Source organism: Malaclemys terrapin, chromosome 1 (assembly GCF_027887155.1).
Source record: "Malaclemys terrapin pileata isolate rMalTer1 chromosome 1, rMalTer1.hap1, whole genome shotgun sequence".
Classification (NCBI taxonomy): Eukaryota; Metazoa; Chordata; order Testudines; family Emydidae; genus Malaclemys; species Malaclemys terrapin.
In genome coordinates this window covers 100,558,706-100,580,264 of record NC_071505.1, presented here as the reverse complement: position 1 = coordinate 100,580,264, position 21,559 = coordinate 100,558,706, and the positions used below count along the sequence as shown (strand labels likewise).

Below are 21,559 nucleotides of genomic sequence, written 5' to 3'. Positions count from 1 at the left end.
CATTACTGTAAATGACTTCTTTATTGAATTCTGATCCTGATTATGCCCCAGTGCACTCAATGGGATTTTTTCTATTGCTGCAGCACCACGTGTACTATAAATCAGTGTAGCGTTACTAAAGTCAAAGGTCCCCACTGCTTTAAGTCAGCTGAAGCTCTGGCCTCATGACTTCGGTGGTAGCAGGCTCAGGTCCTTTAATTTCCAGTGGTATTCCAAACTGATTTAAACCAGCTAGTTCAGCTTCAGTTTTAGCTTCTAAACTGGAAGAGGTTTTTCCTCACTTTACCTTGCCTGGTCATTGCAGTCTTTTGTGGTATGTTCCATGTGATGCATGCTTCTACAATAATATCCCAATGAACAGTGCTGTAGAACTGGGTTGCAGCAATGGAAGGGAAGAAGGGGCTTGCTTTGGCTACTTAAAGGCGCACTTCCCACCACTTAGCGAAATATATATTGTGATATTGTTTCCTCCTCTTTTATCCTAGATTAATATAAATTTAATAGCAATATAGACCAGAAAACACCCCCAGACACCAGCTGGGGACTGCTAATGCACATTGTGCTCCAATCATACCCTGCCCCATCCCCTGTGACATGCCTCCTGCACTGGTAATGTGGTGAGGGAGGTGTATAGCTTGCCTCTATGCCTGCTGGAGACTAGCCCATGAATCTCCAGAAGGGGACTTAGGTGAAGTTTTCACTCCCTTTGTACTTCCTGAGTAGTGCAAGGCTACTGGATTGAGGGCTGAGAATCTGGCCCTTTATCTTTGCTTCCTATCTTAACTTGCTGTGTAGTGCTTCAGTTAGCTATTAAACAGTTATAAAAATTCACTCTTGAGGGGAATCTTGGAGGTGGCTGCATTTCAGTGGTGGGTTAAGTGACCCCTTTGATTATGTCTAGACATCAGTTCATTATGTGTTTTAGGATCCTTTGGGAATTTATCATGTGAGTTTGCTTCTTTCCTCCTGGGTCAGTAGGGAGTGGGACTATTGAGGATGTGATACTTTCTACTCATGGGGGAAGGGTCTTGATTTTCTCCTGCTCCTTGGTTGCTTTTATTGGTCATGTCAGGATGGAGGTTCAGTCCATAACACATCTTCACCCCAGTGTAAAGAATGAAGATGTCTCAGAGGAAAGTGATTGAGAAATAGAGGTATCCCACTGGACTGTGAGAGCTTTGCCTTGCAATGAAATACAGATCCTCAATGGGGGAAAGAGGAGGGTGAGGTGAGAAATGGGGAGAAACATGGCCCAGTTTCATGAAGACTTGAGGTAACTTAGGACTCCTCTCTCTGCCTTGCCAAGTCCACAAAAGCCTATGGAGTGGCCATGCTGGGAGCTCCTTGTAAGTCCACAAGGAAGCAATCAGGCACCTGGAGACTTCAGAGGGGTCAATATGGGTAGGGGATGGAGTTGGCTAAGAAAAAAAAAGTAATGACTTCCCAAATACAGATTTAATAAAATACACTGTTTTGTTTTACATGCAACCAATCTAGGAAAAACAAGTTTATCAGCATAAGCAAAATATCCACCACAGGGAGTTCATCAATAGTTCAGTTTCAAGTCACAAGGCATGTTTTATTTGGCTTTCAAGTCACCCTATGACAGATTAACATGAAACAACTCAAATGTGAACTATATATATATATATATTTTTCTGTTTAATATTGTCTGCTGCTAGCCTCTATCACCCCCATCTGGCACCATATGCTAGCTTTTTCATGGTTATTTTATGATGATGAAACAGCAGCTATTGTAAGAGCAACGCAATTGATCCACATCATTTTGGGTCAAACCCTGCAGTTCTTCCTCCGTCCTTACACCAAATAAGGGTTAAAGAATTTAGTCCTTAAGCAAGTGTGATCAGTGCTGCTTTTGGAACAGCCTTTGCTGGATCATATGAGACCCTGACCTAGAACTTGCGTAAGGACAGCAAGTTTTGCCTCTTATGGAAAGAGCAGTTTACCCCTGAAATCATGAGTCCAATTAATCACTGTTGGAACTCCATAGGAGTTGATGAAGTTACACCAGGGATGAATCTGGCCAATTGCCATTAAGTCTGCATTTTATCAAAATAGTGTGTTGTTAAAAACACCAAAATCAGCTCAGGACTAGATTCTGCCACCGTTATTCAGGGAGCAGTACCCTACTCCCTGAGTAGTTCCACTGCAATCAATGGCCTTACTTGAGAAGTAAGGCACTAATAAGCATGTGTAAAGGCAGGAGAAGCTGGCCCTAAGTTATTTCTTTTTCTCTCACTGCTCCAGGAACTGGAAAAGACAAGGGTGTGTGGGCGGCCCTGGAGTCCCTCCAAGGCAAGTGTGAGGCTTTGGACAAAACAAAGCCATTTCTTCCAAATATAGGTCTACTCTGAGCTCCAGCCAAACTCAAGTCTAAAATCCAAATTCCATCTCTCAGAGGGAATTCACAAACGAGACCCTATGGCCTGCAGAGTCCAGCTATCGAAAATATTTTGATAGCTCTTCCTCTCTGGCATTATCCTCCACCTATTCTTCCTTGAACACATGGTTCAGGCTACAAAGCAAAATAACTAGCTTGATGAACATAATATTTTGTTTTTAAAAAACTTGATTTATTCAAAAATGATTTATTATTAGTCATCAAACATTTTTGCCTATGCCCCAATTGGCAAGAAGCAGACAGATAAATTACTACAAGATGTAATGAAACAAATGGCTATAAAGAAAATGTGTGTGTGTGTGTGTGTGTGTGTGTGTGTGTGTGTGAGAGAGAGAGAGAGAGAGAGAGAAATACAGGAAAGTAAATCCATAGCATACTTTGGGACCCTGTGAATGGCACTAAATTACCTACCAGTATATGAAGGCTGTTAAATGAAGTGACAGTCGCAAATAAATACCATGTACAAGTTCAAGGCCTGATCCTACAAACATTTTCTACAGCGCATATTGAGGGGACTATGCATGGTAGCCAGTATTATATGTCTTAGTAACTGTTTGCAGAACTGAGCTCCAAAAATATATAGATGATATTTTCAAGCAGTTATCAGCCCGGATAGTTTGGGGTCATTTAACTGGCAAACAAAAGTCACATGTCTGAAAAGTTGTGTCATTCAATGAGATAGCCCTAGAAAAATGGCATGGGTGTCTATATATCAGTATAACGCAGTAGATAAATATACTCCACTCAATACTAGCTTATATCGTCTATCAAAAGTAGAAGATTTTGTTGTCACTGAAACATACTATAATAAGTTATGAATGTGCTAAGATTGTGTAGCTTGACTCAGTGAGGTGATCAGACTGACTCAGCTACTCATGAGTTAGGATCTTCAGATACGTAGTTTCACCACTAGAAATCAGTAAGTTCTCGGGTTATTTGTACACATTTCAGCACCAGCTAAGACTGGCTTTTAAGAAATGTTTTCAAGGGCAAAGCAGAGGTTTTTCAGCTCCTCTTTCATTTGACTGAGCGTGTTCTTGATTTTCTGAGGTGTATTCAGAACCTCTATGCTGCAGGTGAATGGATCATAGTGAAGAGAAAAAGGCTTCTTGATCTTCAGAGCATATTTTCTATTGGGGAGGGGGGAGAAGATAAGAGATAGGTAAATGACATTTGAACCTGCAGACAAAACCCTAAACGTAAAACCTGTAGGGCCTTATTTACCACTATGTTACTCCTGTTTTACGTCAATAGCAGTCATTTATGTCATTTATGTCAATGTTTCCATTTGGAATTTATATAATTACTGGGGGAGCTGGAAGCAATCCCTACATTTAGGTTACCTAACACCTTCCACCATGAAGGATTCTTGTGAAGCTTTTCTTTTTTGAGATGCTGCAAAACCTCCATTGCAGTAGGCTTTTGAAATTTGGACTGGATAAAGCCCTGAGGCCAGAGAATTGCCTTTTCATTGCTCCATAACAGTCTCTTCAGGTTTGACAGAGATTTACACTTTTGAAAAATCACCATTTTTCTTCAGTCAGGTGAGTTGTCAGCAACATTTTGGCAGAGTATGAAAATAACTGAACACTGTAACCTAAGGTGAAGCCTAAATTGCTGCTACTACCTCAATAGAAGACTGTACACCGGGAACCCCTGGAAAAGACAGCGTCTTCAGGAGGTTGAGGGAAAGAGAGCTGGAGTGGGCTCTCCTTGAAGAATTCCCCACCCTGACCCATCACATGTCCCCAGCAGCCTCTTACCCACCCCTACAACTAATAGCTGCCTTCTCCTCCTGCCAGCTAATGTGCTGATGGTTCAGTGTTCAAACACTGCTAAAAGCGGGGGAGGGCATTGTTACACAATAGGATTTTTTATTACCTTTTAAAAAAAATCTAGGAAATTATATCCTCCCCCCCGCGCCCGACACACCCTGTTTTATAAGAATGTTACCTAGGTTGCACTCTAATGTTATGCCAGAACTTAGGTTGACTGTGAATTTTAATTCTGTTCCCTTGTGCTTACACATTTGGGACAGAAGGATGGCCTTCTAGGCGCCAACTTCCTCATTTCCCGGGGGGTGCTTGACCTCCACTCCATCCCAGGCCCCGCCCCTTCCCCTAAGGTCCCACCCTGCCTCTTTCCACCCCTGTTCCACCCCCTCCCCCAAGGGCACCTCATAGACAATTGGTACCTCCCCATGGCGGGGGGGTGGGGGTGGGAGGGGCGCGATCTAAAGAGGCAGTCCCGTGACCAGTCACATGTCATCCCCCCTGGTGACCCTCCCCCATGCCCAGCCTGGGTCACAGTGGTTTCCCCAACACACGTTACCTGTGTGTGTTTGGGGGGGCACTCTGTCATCCCTCTGCACCTGCCCCCCCCCATGGCACATTCCTGGCAGGAGGGAGCTCGGGCAGGGAGTGGGAGGGAGCCATTCCAATGCCACCCCTGCTGGTCGCTGCTCTGCCTGAGAGAGCCTTCCCGGGCTCGGCTGCTGGGGACCATGGCTGAGCAAGCCGGAAACGTGCCAGGTGGAGGGAGGCTCTGGCTCGCTCACCCCCGGTCCCTGGCACCCGAGCCCAGGCAGGGAGCGGAAGCTGTCGCCCCAGCCAGGCTGAACAGGCTATGTCAGGCAGTGCCAACGCCGGACCGCCATGCTGCAGAACGGCATCCTGGCAGCCGGAGGAGGGGCTGGCTGGTCCCGCCCCATCTGCTCCTGGCCCCTCGCCCCTTCCACTTCCTGGCATCTGGGGCATGCATCACCCAGCCCCGCCCCCCACCTCTTCTTGCCTCCCCACATGCCGTCAAACAGCTGATCAGGGTAGGTGGGAGGCGCTGGGAGGAGTGGGGGAGGAGCTGATTGGTGGGGCCTGCTGCTGGTGGGAGACACTGGGGGAGGGGAGATGGAGGAGGAGCCCACTGGTGGGTGCTGAGCACCCACTATTAATTTTCCTTGGGTGCTCCAGCCCAAGAGCACCCACGGAGTCAGCGCCTATGGCCTTATAGTAAAGCCCTTTGACAGGGCTACAAGAGATCTAGCTTCAATTCCTGATTGCCACAAACTTCCTGTGTGACTTTGGGAAAGTCATTTAATTTCTCTACCTCTCAGCAGCAGAACCTACCTCAGAGAGATGGTGCGAGGACAAATGTGAGTAAGGCATCTTTTGGATGTTGGGGCTGGGGGCTGGATAAGTATGTAGATGGAGTCTTATATGCAACTATTACTTTTAAAAAGCAGTACACCTCTACCCTGATATAACGCTGTCCTCGGGAGCCAAAAAATCTTACCGCGTTATAGGTGAAACCGCGTTATATCGAACTTGCTTTGATCTGCCGCAGTGCTGCTTTATCCTAATTCGTGTTATATCAGGTCCCGTTATATCAGTGTAGAGGTGTACTTTTATTTATTAAAAAAATGTGCAGATCATGTGTATTCTGAGTCAGCCACCATATTTTATGGAATGATGATGTATCTACCTTGATACTGTAAATGGAGCCCAGCTTCTAACCTTAGCTCAGCTACCAGATCGGGCAGGGTGTAGTAGTGCCTCCTGTGCATTGGAGATTAGCATTTGGCTCAATGTATTTGTCTCTATGAAAAGAATGTGCATCAATGGCAGACTCACTGGAGTTTGGCCTTGGCATCTTCAAAATTTTCTGCTACAAAATAGACAGGTTGGAAGGTCTGATCCTGATACGGATGAACTGCAGTCAGTTCGGGATCAAACGGTTTGTGCTCAGGCTTGTTTGATAAAGCATACTTTAAAAACAAAAAACAACACAAAAGGTTAGAATTTGTGCATAAAGACGTAACAAAATAAACATCCACTGTACTGATTAAAGAACAGGAGTACTTGTGGCACCTTAGAGACTAACAAATTTATTAGAGCATAAGCTTTCGTGGACTACAGCCCACTCCACGAAAGCTTATGCTCTAATAAATTTGTTAGTCTCTAAGGTGCCACAAGTACTCCTGTTCTTTTTGCGGATACAGACTAACATGGCTTCTACTCTGAAACCTGTACTGATTAAGATTCTAAAGTGCATTCGGGATGGGGCAAGATAAATTATGATTAGGATACTACATTTACAGTTTGAAGTTTATTTTCATAATTTTTCACTAATACAACACACATGGAAAAGAAGATGTTTCATTCATTGCAACAATGCAGGGTGGGCATACCGTAACCCTTTTCTAGAATCAAATTCAGGGTGTGAAGCTATTTAAACATTTATTCTGAAATGTTAATAAAGAAGGCAAATGCAAGTCATAGGTATAAATACTAGATAGGGAGTTGACAGAAAAAATATCATAACAATAATCCCTTTTACCAAAGTGGGTAAGGATGGCAGAATCTGGCTCTCTATCATTCAGAGATTGATGACATTATCTCTGATTTTGAGCTAACCATCTAGTTTTGAGTCACTTGCCTCTTATCAGATAATGATTTGAAATTTCTTTCTAAATGCTAAAAAGTGCTAGGAAGTCTTTGACTATGCAGGTCTCTCCCAAGCAAATGAGCTGCGGGTGAAGCTCCTGGTTTCAGTAACACAGCTGTCCCTTCATCTCACAATCCTCACGTTTTATTTTTAAAGTCCCATTAACTTATTTAATTAGCAATAAATTATGCAACAAGCTCATGGCGATGAAAGAAACAAAGCTCTATTAAACATATTGAGAGGCCACCTTTATGTTCTGAGGCATGGCTGTTTGTCTTCAAACCACGCTCAGGAACAATCCTCATGCCTGCATTCCTGAGCCTCTAGTCTCACACCAGTGTATGTTCTTCCTGACATCTTATCCTCTTTCTCCAGTTCCACTTAGCCTGTTGCACAACCAACCTGTAGCAAAGAGGTGTGGCCACCCTTGGAGATTGACAGCGAGGGATGGCCAGATGCCCCCTAGTGGGCAGAACCAGGAAAGCCACACTCACCACACCGGAAGCAGAGGGGTGGGAGAGGAACAGGAAGTATAAACAGTGGACCCTGCAGCTCAATTGGGTTGCAGCCACCAAGGGAGATGGACATGTTCTCCCCACTGCTGATGCAGGAGACCGCAGAAGACTTCTGGTCTGAGGACTCTCCCGAGCTGCCAGAGCTGCCAGACCTGGCTGACACTGAGAAGCTGCTGGGCTTGCCACTGGCAGTACCCTGGGGAGACGGAGCATGACCCCAGGGTTCAGGTAGTAGCCATGGGCAGTCGACTACTGTCTGGCTACATTGCTGGCTGACTCTAGGTCAGCATGTTGTGGCTGGATCACTCTGCCACTGTTAGGGCCCTGGGCTGGGATGTGGTGGAGTCAGGTGGGCCTGCGTCCCCCTACCCCTGCCATCTCACCCCTGAGGTGGCAGCCTCCACACCATAGGCCAGAAGACCTGTGTTGTTCTACCATCTGCTGAGCTAGGATGCTAAACTGTGTGGTGCTCACCCCCTTCCCGAGCCCTAGACTGTGTGGTGCCCCACCCTGCTTGAGGGCCTGGGCTCATAGACTATTCACAGCTCTGCCCTGCCTGAGGGTTAAGACCTAGAGACAAATTTCTCTTTAAGCTAATTTCTCTTTTGTACCGACTGTCATTCCAGGTGCGTGACAGCAAAGAGGAGGGGCCACCCTCAGAGATTGACAGTGAGGGACAGCCACACGTGCCTACACACTTACATAGCCATTTTCTAAAGATTCAGAAACGTTTGGAGGTGTGTTTTACACTGCTGGTTTCAGCCACTTTTGCTATAGGAAGAACGCAAATCCCATGAAAAAGGCTCTGTGTGCTCTGTTTCTGACTATGACTAGAAGCACCTAGAAACTTTCATTTAAAAATAAAAGCAGCTGAGATTCTCGTTAATTCATGTTCTGTGGCTTGAAGAACACCATCAAATATCATGACACTAGTGATAAAATTGCAAGAGGTAGTGATACTGCATGGGATTTTCAGCTCAATGTGCTGACTTGAGAAACTCCACTTCTTTGACACAACAGAATTCTCTACAATAAGGGTAGAGATTGCTGAAGCTAGAACTCTCTTAGGGGCTGGTTTGAGACTGTGGAATGATCCCCTCCATGCCAGGTATTAAGGGCCATCATAAACCTCACCACCTTTCACCCCAAGAGCAAGGTGCATCTCTTTGGCCTTGCCTTCTGTAACATAAATACATAGCAACATGTTTATTTTAAAAATATCCCCCTGGGATATAGAGAATGAGAGAACACACACAGATGTTAGTCGAGTTACTTAATGAGATATTGGAAGGCACTCGGAGACTACGGTGATGAGCGCGAATGAGAACCTTGAGAAAATAGAATAGAATGGTTGAATGGAAGCGGTTCATTTTAAAATGAAGTGGCAGCAGTTCGCAGGGAAGGAGTTAAAACATCTCCGAATGATTCTACAGCTCTTAATGGGAAAATTAAGCAGCAATACAAATTGCTTGCCTTCTACATTCAGTTAAATGGCAGATGTAACTTTAGCCTTTACAACCAAGGTCGTATACTAACTCAGTTTCTCTCACCACAGACTTAGCCTTAGGACTTGACTGGATTCCTCTATTGTGATTAATCACTTAAAGGAGATTCAAAGCTCTGTCAAAATCACTAGAGGCCATGCTGAAAAACTACTAGTTAACCTTTGCTGAGCTTCTGAACTTTAACCTAGGTGCCTCAAAACATACGTATTTGGAGACATGAGCACCAGTATTCTTTATTACCCTGCTTAATGTTGAAATAAATTAGATTTAAAGCTATAAAGTATTCAGACATATAAGGGGATTAAAACAAATGTTGAGCCTTGCTCCATATTCAGTTTTGATAATGGATCTGACAGGTTTTAGAAGATAAATAAAATCAGCTATAAACTTTATATTTGTTGACAATGCACATGGTGACGGCAGAGGGAAGTTTAAGAAAATACAAGTAGCCTGCAGACTTTATCCTAGAACAGGTATAAGTCTAAACCAAATATATGGTAATTGAGCATAATTAGTGGAGATGCACGTTGATCTTTTGGTTCAAAGCGAGAAAGTCCAGTATTATATGTATAGGTGCTGTACCTCTATAATACAGTTTTAAAAAATGGTCATGCACAAGATCACAATACCACATTGTAACAAAGACACACATACTTCTATACTAGTGTTAATGAGGGAAGCTTTCCCTGCAGACCATAAGGGAAAGTTCTCCAAACCATGCACCATTCCGTTTGGAAACTGAACCCTGCAGTTTGGTTTGCAGGAGGTAGGAGCACACCAATCCCAGAAGACTCACTGCCCTCTAGTGAACAACAGGCAGCTACACTAGCTTAATGTTGGACAACCATGCTTCTGTCTGCCAGGTTTTGCTCTGCCAAGGCATCTGTGGTCGTCTCTACCAAATTCACGGTCCATTATGGTCAATTTCACGACCATGGGATTTGAAAATTGGTAAATTTCATGTTTTCAGATGTTTAACTCTGAAATTTCACGGTGTTGTAACCGTGGGGGTCCCGACCCAAAAAGGGATTGTAGGGGTGGGGGTTGCAAACCTGTTGTAGGGGGTGTCATAGGATTGCCACCCTCACTTCTGTGCAGCAACCGCAGAGCTTCCTGCAGCTGCAGGAGATTCCTGGAGGTGGAGGTGGGTCTGAGTTCTGCCTCCCCCACAGAGTATCTGTGCAGGGGATCGACAAGACCTGTCCCTCCCCTGGCCTGCCGGAGCTAGGAGCCCCCTTTGCTCAGGCGCTCCCAGCAGCACAGGGAAGATCAGACACAACTCCACAAGTCTCCTCCAGCTGCAGGAACCTCTGGGGCTACTGCCCAGTCCCAGAGCGCTTCCTGCAGCAGGGAAAGGCACCCAGAGGTGGGTCTAGTCTCCCCCCGCAGAGCAGCTGTGCAGGAGATGGACAAGTCCTGTCCCTTCCCTGCCCAGCCAAGCAAGGAGTCCCCTTTGCTGGGGTGCTCCTAGGAACAAGGGGGCATCGGATTTCACAGGGAAGGGCTTATTTCATGGTCCGTGATGCATTTTTCATGGCCCTGAAATTGGTAGGGCCCTAGTAATCTCATCCAGTTTTGAACAGGACAGGGCAACTGTGCAACTAAGCTCTTTAAATCGGGTTTTTCTAATGACCTGCGATACAGCTGCAGTCAACTTCAGTCTGTCGCATATCCTTGACAAGTGCTCACTGACTTCTTTTGAGGGCGGGCTACCGGCTCTCTACCTGGTTACTACTGATGCCATCAAATGGCTGGGCACATTGTGCATATGCTGAGAGAGACCAAGCTTGTACTGGGGAAGGTACCATAAGGAGACAGTCTATTAGTTCACGAGTATAGTTAGTTTTCATGGCTATGTTGGCTATTTAGTTGGAAGACAGACAACGCTATAATTTTTCTATTCACATTTGTGATGGCTGTTGTAGGAGAGAAGGGAATATCTGAATTTCTCTAGGGTGGGAGGAGTGGAGGAGTAAGGTGCTAAACGGGGTGATCAAGTGTTTTTTAAAATGATCCTCAGAATATTTTGATGTCAGAAAACATTCATTAACTTTTCCCACAAACGTTAGAAAATGGATCATAGGAATCAGTCAATAATAAATACATTTTACTTACCACAAGCTCCCCGTAAGATGAAAGGAGTCCTGCCCCATAAGCTTTGATGGATCCATTTTGTTTGCAGAGACCAAACTCAATAGTAAACCAATAGAGCTGATAACCAAGAACAACTAATCAGTTTGTGAGAACCATAAACTAATCTAATAATCACCTCTCTTTTTGTTTACTTGACTTGTGCCCTATCTTTCTTTTGTTTCTTTTCTCCTTATTACTTTTCTTAATTTCTAGTTATCTTTAAGCATTAAGTTTGTATATTTTAAGAAAATATCCTTACATATGTATATATTTACATATTTATATATTTAAATTTATCTACTACTTGAGCAAAATGACATAGGAAAGGTCCCCTCCCCTCCATTCTGGCACTATTAGCAGAAATTTGAAATTATCCATCCCTTAGCACCAACATCCACTTTAAAATTAAGTCCATTCCATCTTTATCACATTACAACAGACAACAAGGACAAATATCTTTTGGCTGCCCTTGCAAATTGAAGTAGTTGCACATTAAGTTCTGGATTATGACCCAGCCCTACAGACCTGCTCAGGAAAGTAAGGGAATTAGGACACTTTCCCCCTCTGCAACCTTGTTAACACTTCCCACATTGCGGTTGCAGACATGGGGAAGCTGGGGGAGGGAGGAAGCAGGGCCTACCTTTCTCCAGCAGAAGGGCAGGGAGGGGTGGAACCTATAACCTGCCCCAAGAACAAGAAACAACAGGGAAGGAAGGAATCATTCATATTCCCAATGTGGCTCTGTGTCACAATTCATCTCAGGCCCCCTTCTGGGGCATTCAACTATGCACTTCCTGTTACACAGGACTGAGCCCTAAGTTTCAATCAAGCCCTATGTGATTTGTTTACAGCACTCCACTTAAAGAGTTGCTGATACTTCACAAAAGAGTATGAGACTAATCTACCTATATATCTTGGTTTCTTTGATATAGTTCTCTGACTTGTTATTTGCAAGGACATTTACAATTAAAAAACCCCAAACAACAAACAGGCAAACAAAGAAACAACACCCAGGATTGTTGTTCCTTAGGGGTTTTCTCTTCTAACTACTTTACCCACATTTCAAATGATAATACTCCATTTGTGATGTTCTAATCATCTAGGTCCTTTTTATTTTCTAATGGGGATCTTTTCCCATTCCTCATCTTTTTAGTATAGGATCTCTTTGGTTGGATCCTGAGGGATAGGAAGGTGGAATGGGGTTTAAAAGGTTTATGGGGCACTTTGCTCTCAATCTGCATCTTGGAATACGTGGCTGAGCAAATCTTCTCCAATAGGTGACTGGAGAAAGGGATCATTAGACAGGCTCACAACCCCATGGCTATTATTGGTGACCCTCTCCTGGTCTGCAACAAAGAGACTGAGAACTGCAGGGTTTGCAAAGATATATGTGGACTCATCAGAGAGGGGCAGGAGGGGCTGCAGGAGCTGCTTGTATAAGGGAGGGTTGGAAGGATTCCTCTGCCTCTGATAGAGCTTTCCGTAGACTGGTAGTTCACCCCGACACAGGTGATTTACTCCTGGCGCTCAAAAGTCATCCTGATGAACAAGTATGTGCCTTTGGAATAGGCCAGGTTGCATGAAATGGTAGGTATTCCCAAAAGAATGACCCAGGGTGCAGCTATACTTCAAAAATAGACCCACAGCAGCAAGTCTCAGAGCTTGGGTCAGCTGAGTCAGGCTTTTGATAGTTCTAGTGTTTGCAACTGTGGATCATCACAGCTAGTTGCTGGTTTGTGCTCACACAAAAATAAACTCTTTTTCAATGCTGGTTTAATTTAATAGTAGGATGCAAGTAATCTGACCTAGTAGTTGGGGTGATGTGAAGCTGGAAGTGACTGGTGACTTTTCTGTGACTGAAACTGAATGAAGACCCTGATTCAGGAAGACATTCAGATTCAGGAAAATAATTAAACACTTGCTTAAAGTTACACATGTGCTTATCTGCTTTCCTGAAGAAGGATGGACTTGAGCACATGCTTCTGCCCTTTCCTGATCTGGAGATACAGTTCAGAGACAACTTTTGTGATGCCTCCATTTTGGGTACCCAACTTGAGACACCTGAAAGTGAACACTCAGTATTTTCTCAAAATCAGGGCCCTTGTATTTTATCTCTGATGTTAAAGTGTAATCTATACTTACTGTTGCCAGTTTTTCAATCTCAACATCAGATGATCCAAGAGAAGCCAGTCCAATAGCCTAAAGCAAGTAGACAATGTTATACTTGTGTTATTGTTTAGCCAACAAGAGAAAGACAGACATAGAGGAGTACTATCTCATTTCTAACATGAAATAGTCATTGCTATTTGTCAACCAATATGTCCTACAGGGGTTTCCAGGCTACCTTTGTCTCTCTGGCCCCATCTACACAGCAGAAGGAACCAGATTTGTTGATCATTAAAACTGTTTAATTGCATGTAGTTCTTGGCCTAATGTTGACCAGCTCTTAGCCTAGTTTTGACCCAAGGCACGTACGCTCTCTCCCTAAACAACAAAGAAATCTTGTTACGAGACTAAGGTCTATATGGCTGGATGACACCTCCAGCTTCTCCCATTGCATGGCCTGGCAACATACAAATAGTCTCTTTCCCACCTGCCAGACCCCTTTCTAGCTCCTATGCCAGCTCCACTCACTGTCCTTGATGCCCAACTGCCAGCCTACCCACCCAGCCTTGCCTTTTCAATTGCTTCCCCCTTGCCCTCTCTGTCTCCCTATCTACATTTCTGGATTCCCTGATACTTTCCTGTTCTCTGGTACTCTTCCTGCCTCTTTACTGTCTCCCCTATTCTTTCCTTCTCCTCTCTTCCTAACTGTTCCTCTTTCCCCCTCATCTACAAGGCCCATTCTGGAACTCTCCATCTTCAACCCTGACTGTACAGAAAAGAATTCAGCAGCATGTTACAGGTGAAAATGAGTGAAGTGGTTTGGATAAAAAAGAACCGCCGTCCCCTTAGCACCACAAAAATAACCCAAAACTTGAACCAAACCTTATCTGAGATTGAAAAAGTTCACTCCTTCTGTCCTGTATCAATGATGTGACCCTGCAAACTCGATTGTGTTTTCTGATTGAAGGAGTGAGAGTAGCAGAAATGGCTCTCACTACAAAGAATCTGTGTGAGTAAGGAAGTAACATGCCTCATGCCAGACACGTCGTACAGTCAGAACTCCAATGGGCAAGGAAGCTCTGCTGCTGCTTCTTTCATGTTAAATCTACACATAACCTCTAGATAAATGGGTCAGATGGCGTGGACTCAAGATCCAGCAATATGCAAATGAGACACAGCTCTACCTATCCTTCACCACATGTGACCACACTACTGCCATCAAGAGATCCATCCCAGTGCTTGGATGAGCTCAGCTCTTGGATGGAGATCAGCTGGCTGAAGCTGAACCTGAGCAAGATGGAGGTGATGTTGGTGGGCAGAGGAAAGTATTGTGAAGAGCTTGTAGCTACGGTGCAGTCCCTGTTGGTGGAAGATAAACAGCCATAATTGGTCGATTCAGTTGTAGTTTAGAACTACTCTTGGATGCCTCGCTGAGCTCTCATATAGCAGCATCTGTGAGGAATGCTATCTATCAGCTCCACTTGGTTAGAAAACTCCGTCCCATTCTAGTGAGTGAAGACCTGCCCTCAGTTATTCATGCCTTCGTCACCTCTCAGCTAGACTACAGCACTGCGATATACCTGGCCATGAAGCCTTCTGTGTTTAAGAAGCTCCAACTAGTTCAGAATGCAACAGTGTCTCCTCAGCAATGCAGGCTACCACAAGCACATCACACCTGTCCTTCCCTCTGTCAGGAATCAGGACATGCAGCATTGCCAGTATGGAAGCAGGGCTTGCAGCACAGCAAGTCTCTGGGCAACCTAACGAGCGCAGCTTGCTGGTGTTAGGCTGACTGACTACACTGCCCAACTGGTTTGCAGAGTCAGCAGGCTGGCTCTTAAGCCCAGCTGCAGCAGCAGTTCAGCGGCTGCTCAAAGCATTTGCCCATGGCTGTGATAGCTCCTGCTTGTCCCCAGCCCTGCTCCTGCCTTGACTCCAGCCTTGCCCAAGCCCTTCATCACTCCAGGTAATCCAGTTCTGATCCTTGACTCCAATTCCTGACCTCTGACTCCGGCTCTGACACTTGGCTCTGATCGCTGACCCTAGGCTCTGGCTACTGACTCTGGCTGTGACCCTTGGGTCTGGCCCTGGACTCTGATCCTTGGCTACGGACGTCTGTTCTAATGACTTAGACTTGACTCTTGCTCTGATCATTGGGCATGACTCCTGCTCTGACCACTGGCTATGACCGCCTATGTCCCTATCACATAGAATTTAGAATCAAATTTATGGTCTCAGTCCTTACCTTCAAGGTACTCCGTGGCCTGGGCCCAGGGTATGTACAAGACCATCTAAAAGTCTGCGGGCAACAACTAGGCTCCCCGGTGCAGTGGAATTCTGGACAATCTGAGTCAAGCGTGTCTGTGCAAGAGACAGATCTTTCTCCAGAGCAATCCCAATCTGTGGAATGAATTCCCCCAAGAGCAAAGGTACAGCACAAACCTCACCACTTTCCGATCCAAGGGCAGGGTGCATTTCTTTGTCCTGTCTTCTCGAACAAACACCGAGTAACAGGTGTATATATATATATATATTTTAAAAGACATATGCTACCAAGAAAAGACACTCCACTACTCACACTTCTCCCTCTGGGGAGAGGAGGAGAGAACAAACAACATGTGACAGATGTGTAGTCACATGGCTTGATGGACTACTGGAAGATACTACAGTGGTGAACATGGGTATAAAATAGAATAGAATCGAATAGACCTTGGTAATCTGAGCATAATACACCTCCAGAATTGCTTGAGATACAAGTTACTTTATAGTTCTACCAGCCCAATGGCAATTTGAGCCTGTTAAAACTGCCATTAAAGACAATGGAAAGACTCCCATCAACTTCAGTGAGAGCTGGATTGGGCCTATTGGCACTTCAAAAGAGCACTACTGAACTTTTCAGCAGCAGAGTTGACAGCAAGAATCTGTCTACTCCCTTGTATGCTCCCCATTAAGCTAATTACATTATTTTAACAGTGGGAACTGCAATTCTCCGGAGCCTCCTTACAGTTCAAGCCCTGGATACAGTGTCATAGTAACAAAAACAAAACAAGGGCATTTTTACCGTTAATTTTCACATAGTGGATGAAATCAAGAAGAATTTCCATGACAGGAATTCAGCCATGAAAAACACTTGATGTCATTCACTTCAATCAGTGAGCTTTTGTGAGCCTGTGTTCGCTCTTCCATAACAGAGCAGAGCAAACAACAACAAAACCTGGTGGTTCTGAAATTACTATAGCCCCTTATTTTTACATCTTTTAATGGTTCTTTATTTCTAGTATCAAGCAAAAGGGAGTGTTCCCCCCCCCAGGGCAGGGCAGTCACAGGGCATTAGAATATTATATGATTCACTGGTTCGAATATGGTAATGACCAAAACTGATGACCATGTGATAGCTCCTGCTTGTTCCCAGCCCTGGTTCTGCCTTGACTCCAGCCTTGCCCAAGCCTTTCTTCACTCCAGGTAATTGACTCTGATTCCTGACTCTGGCTCCGACCCTTGGCTCCGTGACATGAAACCAACTTGACTCTGATTCCTGACCCCAGGCTCCGTGACATGAAACCAACTGGTGATCTCTTTCCAGAACTACTGGACAGGCGTCTATATCACAAAAATACTGACACTTCTGTTGGCAGTCTCAGTAGAGGGCAAAGACTGATGGGGACTGCACGAGCAACCTTCTCATCCCTGGGAGGCTCCCACCAGTTCAAGTTTGAGGCACATTAACAATGCAGGGTAGGGGAAGCTTGTGCTGCTTTTTCCCATGCTGTACCTGTTCTGTGTTTAATTAGAGAACAGACTGGCAATCCCTAGAGATTGCAGTTCCCTAATTAGCCACAGAACACAGGTTTTCAGCAGCACTAAATCCACTTTGGGCCAGATTCTGATACTTTTATATGGAGTAACAGCTTACTCCACATGTAAGTCCCGTTTACTTTAAGGAGACTGCTCATGAGGTAAAGCTCTAATCAATATGAGTAATGGTGTCAGAATATGGCCATTTATAAACAAGATAAAAGTACCCTGGTAGATTGAAATGAAAATGCAGGGACAGGATCAACCTAAATTATGATGGCTCCTGCCTGTGAAACCCAGAGATGCGAGTTCCCATGCAGTATGATGGGTACCTAAGAGAAGAGCCTATTCATTCTCAGGCAGGCAGTGCTTAGGGGGTCTCCATTGCAACTGAAGCTTCCCTCTTCTTATTTCTGCCTTGGTTCTTATCTCCCCTAGGAGACACTGCCTGCTCTGCCCTGCCCTGGTGCTTACCTCCCCTAGGTGACACTGCCTGCCCTGCCCTGGGGTATATTTCCTCTAAGGTGTAGCTGGCACCCCCAATGCAAGAGAGTACAAACACCACCACCACCCTATACAGGCATAAATGGGGGAGAATCAAACCTTCAAAATTAAAATAACAAATCATATCTAGTCCCTTGTACTCATTGCTACTGGAATTACAGACAAGGTTCCTTACCTGCGAGAACTGTGCAAATTCTTTGTCTGCTAACATGGGAACATGACCCAACAATTCGTGGCAGCAGTCCCTGGAAAACAAATCACTTTTCTCATGTAATAAAGCTTGTTTTATGTGAAAATCCCCCCAAGTGCAATTCTAAGCAGGGCATAGCTGCTGTTTCACTGCTATTCTTTCTCCTGCTCTTTGCACAGCAATTTCACATGGGCTAGATTCTCAGCTGGCATAATTCAGTGAAGCTCCATTGGGGACATATATAAGGATACCACTGGAGTCAGACAGATGCCAGCTGAGTATTTGACTCTAGGTCTCTGCTTTCATTTTCTCCTATCCAGTTGTCTGTGCTCTTTCCAAGCCTCCTACCTGTCCAGCTCTGTGTTATCTTCCTACTCTTGTCTTTAAGCCTTCTTCCATGCTATGACTTAGAACTCCCCGGCTCCAGTAATTTGCTCAGATACCTCCTTCTTTACATGGATGGATCTCCCCAAAATTGACTTTTTCCATGCAGCCTTTCATTGATAACCTTGCCAAGCCCTGAACATACATCATGAAAACAGAACTCCAATGGCCACAGCTCCCATTGACTTCATTCATACCTGTGGGTGCTCAGCAGCTCCTCCAAAAACCAGGCCACAACTACAGAAAAGGCCAGCCTTTTATCCAGTGCCTCTTGTACATATAATCTGTGTATGAACTCAATTTCAAACTGCACACCATAAGCCAAACTGAGAAGTGGTGCAAATGCTGGTTTGGAAAGGGTGTGCAACTGGTGTGGAAAGGGTGTGGAACTGGTGTGGAAAGGGTGTGCAACTGGTGTGGGACTTGGAGAGGCAGAAGCGTGGGCTCATAGCAAGCAAAGCAACCAAGAAGAGGATGTAAGATAAGGCAGGGCAGGCTCAATGTGTAAGTTATACTCACTTTCATCCACTCTTACCAATGTGTAACTTACTCCCCAATGTCCCTCCCCAATTATGTCAACTCTGAATTTGGCCCTTGTGGACTCATCTTCAAAGGTGCTGAGCAACCGCATCTCCCAGTAACTTCAATGAGATTGATGGGTGTTCAAAATCAAGCCAAGAGGCTGTGTCTAATTTACATTGTAAGCTTCTCATGGCTGGGTTCACATTTCCTGTGTCATGGAAGCGGCCAAACATCTTCTCAGAGTTCAACAAATGGTCAACACAATAAGAATGAACAGATTAAACCAGATTCTTCCCAGTCTTTTCCTTCTCCAGACAAAAGAAGGAAAAAGAAACAGACTCCCCCTCTCATGGACCACTTCCACCTCTGCTTGCTTCTCAAATTATTTCACTCCGTGGACCATGTTGTGGTAATTGGGCCTACAAATTTATCCTAATTGCGAGCTCAACTGTAAAAAGTGACTGAAAGGTCTTAAAATGTCACAATAACCTATGATAACAACACAGGTTGATGGACAAAAGGTAACCAAAGTACAACTCAGACTGTCGTATAAGGTTGTTTATAAAAATTAGCACAAGTGAAAAAAACAGAACAGAATTAGTTCAGACAAAAAGAGCCTCTTGATAGAACTCAAGGATTGTGTTAAAATCACGCCTGGTAAACAAGAAAAGCCTGGGGTCTGAAAATTCATGAATCAAAACTGGTGTTTTGGAAATTAGGCCTAATTTCTAGACCAAATAATGAGGGAATGGGCTCATTCTGCCCATCACTCCCTTTTGGGGTCCTTAAAAAAAGAGAGAGAGACACACCAGTGCCGTATTATTGCCTAGGCCAACAAGGCCTAGGCCTAGGGTGGCAAATTTTCAGGGGCGGAAGCTCCCCTCCATGCCCCGCCCCCCGATCCAGCTCACCTCCGCCTCCTCTGCAAACTTGCCGTGGCGTCCTGTTTCTCTCCCCTTCCAGCGCTTGCGCCACAAAACAGCTGTTTCGCGGGGCAGGGAGGGAGTGGGGAGGAGGGGGAACACCACGCGCTGGGGGAAGAGGCGGGGTTGGGGGCGGGGATTTGGGGAAGGGATCCAATAGGGGAAGGGAGGGGGCAGAGTTGGGGCAAGGACTTTGGGGAGGGGGTTGGAATGGGGGCGGGAAAAGAGCAGAGTCGGGGCGGGGCCAGGGCAGCAATTATTTCCCGGCCTAGGGGCGGCAAAATTATTAATCCGCCACTGAGACACACCTTGGGGGAAAAGCTAATGGGCTGCGACACTGGCTGATATAAGATGAGAGAAAAGGAAGAAGCAAGGTTCACCATCATGGCTGCCACCCTCACCATCTCCTGGAACCTTGGGCCTCTATCCTAAGAGGTGTCCTGACCAGACTGGTCCAGAGAGAATGGGGCATACCTCATCCTCTCCCCCACTAGCTCTGGCTGAATCCCAAACACCACCTGCCATGTGAGACTTGGTTTCCCCTGCACACCCCCTTTGTTCTTTTCCTTCCCTACCTTATTTCTTCTCTTTCCTATCTCTCTCCTTTTTCCTTCTGTCTGAGAAGAGTCTGGCTTAGCCAGGCAAGGCTGCATTTTTTTAACACTGCTGTAAGCCTGTGACCAGAGAGGGAGCTAAAAACAGTGCTCTAAACAGCCTGGTGATATGAGTTTGTCAGGTCTCAGAGTTGCTGGTAAGACTGTGTGCTGTGCCTGTGTTTTTACAGCAATGAGGTTGCAAGCGATACTCAACCTCAGAGACAAAAGCTGCTATTTTCCATCTTTGCTGTTCCCTTCTTTCCCATTTTGTGCGTGTGCGTCTTGTTTTGTCTTCTAGGAAATGGGATTGGACTTTAACAACAGCTACAAGACCAGCTCCAGCCCATCTCAACTAACTTCTCTTCTCCCCAAACAACAGTTATTCCCATCTCAAAACCTGTCAAACAAAGGGACTTTTCCTTCTAGAAACTCTCTTCAGCCAAAGGGAAAGGGAATGAGGGAGGGATGTTGTTAAAGTGAAAGCCTTACTTAATACTTTACATTTCAAATGCTTTAACTTTTTCCTTCTTTTCGGTATCTTTAATAAAAGGTTTAAAGGATGTTTTATGGTGTTTTTGCCATGGTACTAAGCAGACTGAGGTCTCTATATATCAAAGACCTTGTTTAACACTGAGAATGTTGGACAATGACTGGGTTACATTAACACCCTTGACTCTTTGAGCCCCTGTATTCCATCTAAATTAGTACAACCACCACCACCACCACCACAAAAGGCTCACAGACTGAGAACCACTGGATTGTGCCATATCATCCTACTTACGGTTCTGGGGAATGCATAGGGGAAGAGGAATGCCTTATATACTGTGTGCTCTGAAAGACACGAAATGCCAGGCTGGCAAGGAAGTCACGAGGCGATAGCAGCCCTGCAGCTGGTCTCAGCTGAAAGCCTGTTCTTTCTGCAAAAGAAAACAACCCAGCAGGAAAATCTACTGTGAACATAACTCCACACCATCCAAGCAGTTTGAAATTTCCTTTGCATTTAGTCTCAGAACTTTCTTGTACAGATGGATAAGGAAAATGTCTGTCTATTTTAGGTACTATACTAATATGGGCTCTATTACCTTGGTATCTGAGTGCCTCACAATCCTTCGTGTATTTATCTTTCTAACACCTCTGTGAAGAAGGGCAGGGATATAATCCACATTTTACGGATGGGAATTGAAGCACCGAGAGGTTAAGTGACTTGTCCACAGAGGAAAGCTGTGGTACAGCAGGAAATGGAAGCTGGATCTCCCAGGTCCCAGCCCACTGCCCTAACCACTGTCAGCTTTCTTCTCTTGTAATAATAAATGTCAGAAATAAACAAGAGTTTTGGATGGTATGCACACCCTCTTGATTCAGGGCACAAGGCAACTTTCAGCTGTTGGCGGCTCAGCAGGTATATTCCCTGGTTATACATTAGCCTGTAACTACCTACTGCAGGATTCTTACACCTTCCTCTGAAGAAGCCGGTGCTGGCTACTGTCAGAGACACGGCCCTGAACTAGATGGACCTCAGGTCTA

At 45.0% G+C, this 21,559-nt stretch overlaps 1 protein-coding gene across 1 annotated transcript in view; it reads right to left on the bottom strand.

The window, feature by feature from the left end:
* Positions 1–3,392: 3,392 nt before the first annotated feature.
* The window catches only part of LOC128829830 (tyrosine 3-monooxygenase-like), a 38,791-nt gene continuing 20,624 nt past the window's right edge, over positions 3,393–21,559 (bottom strand). The window contains exons 7-12 of the mRNA XM_054015250.1: positions 20,817–20,952; positions 17,596–17,665; positions 13,158–13,214; positions 10,998–11,093; positions 6,049–6,182; positions 3,393–3,552 (exon numbers count right to left, since the gene is read on the bottom strand). Of these exons, the coding sequence (XP_053871225.1) occupies positions 3,393–3,552; positions 6,049–6,182; positions 10,998–11,093; positions 13,158–13,214; positions 17,596–17,665; positions 20,817–20,952 (653 nt within the window). The remainder of the gene's footprint in view (positions 3,553–6,048; positions 6,183–10,997; positions 11,094–13,157; positions 13,215–17,595; positions 17,666–20,816; positions 20,953–21,559) is intronic.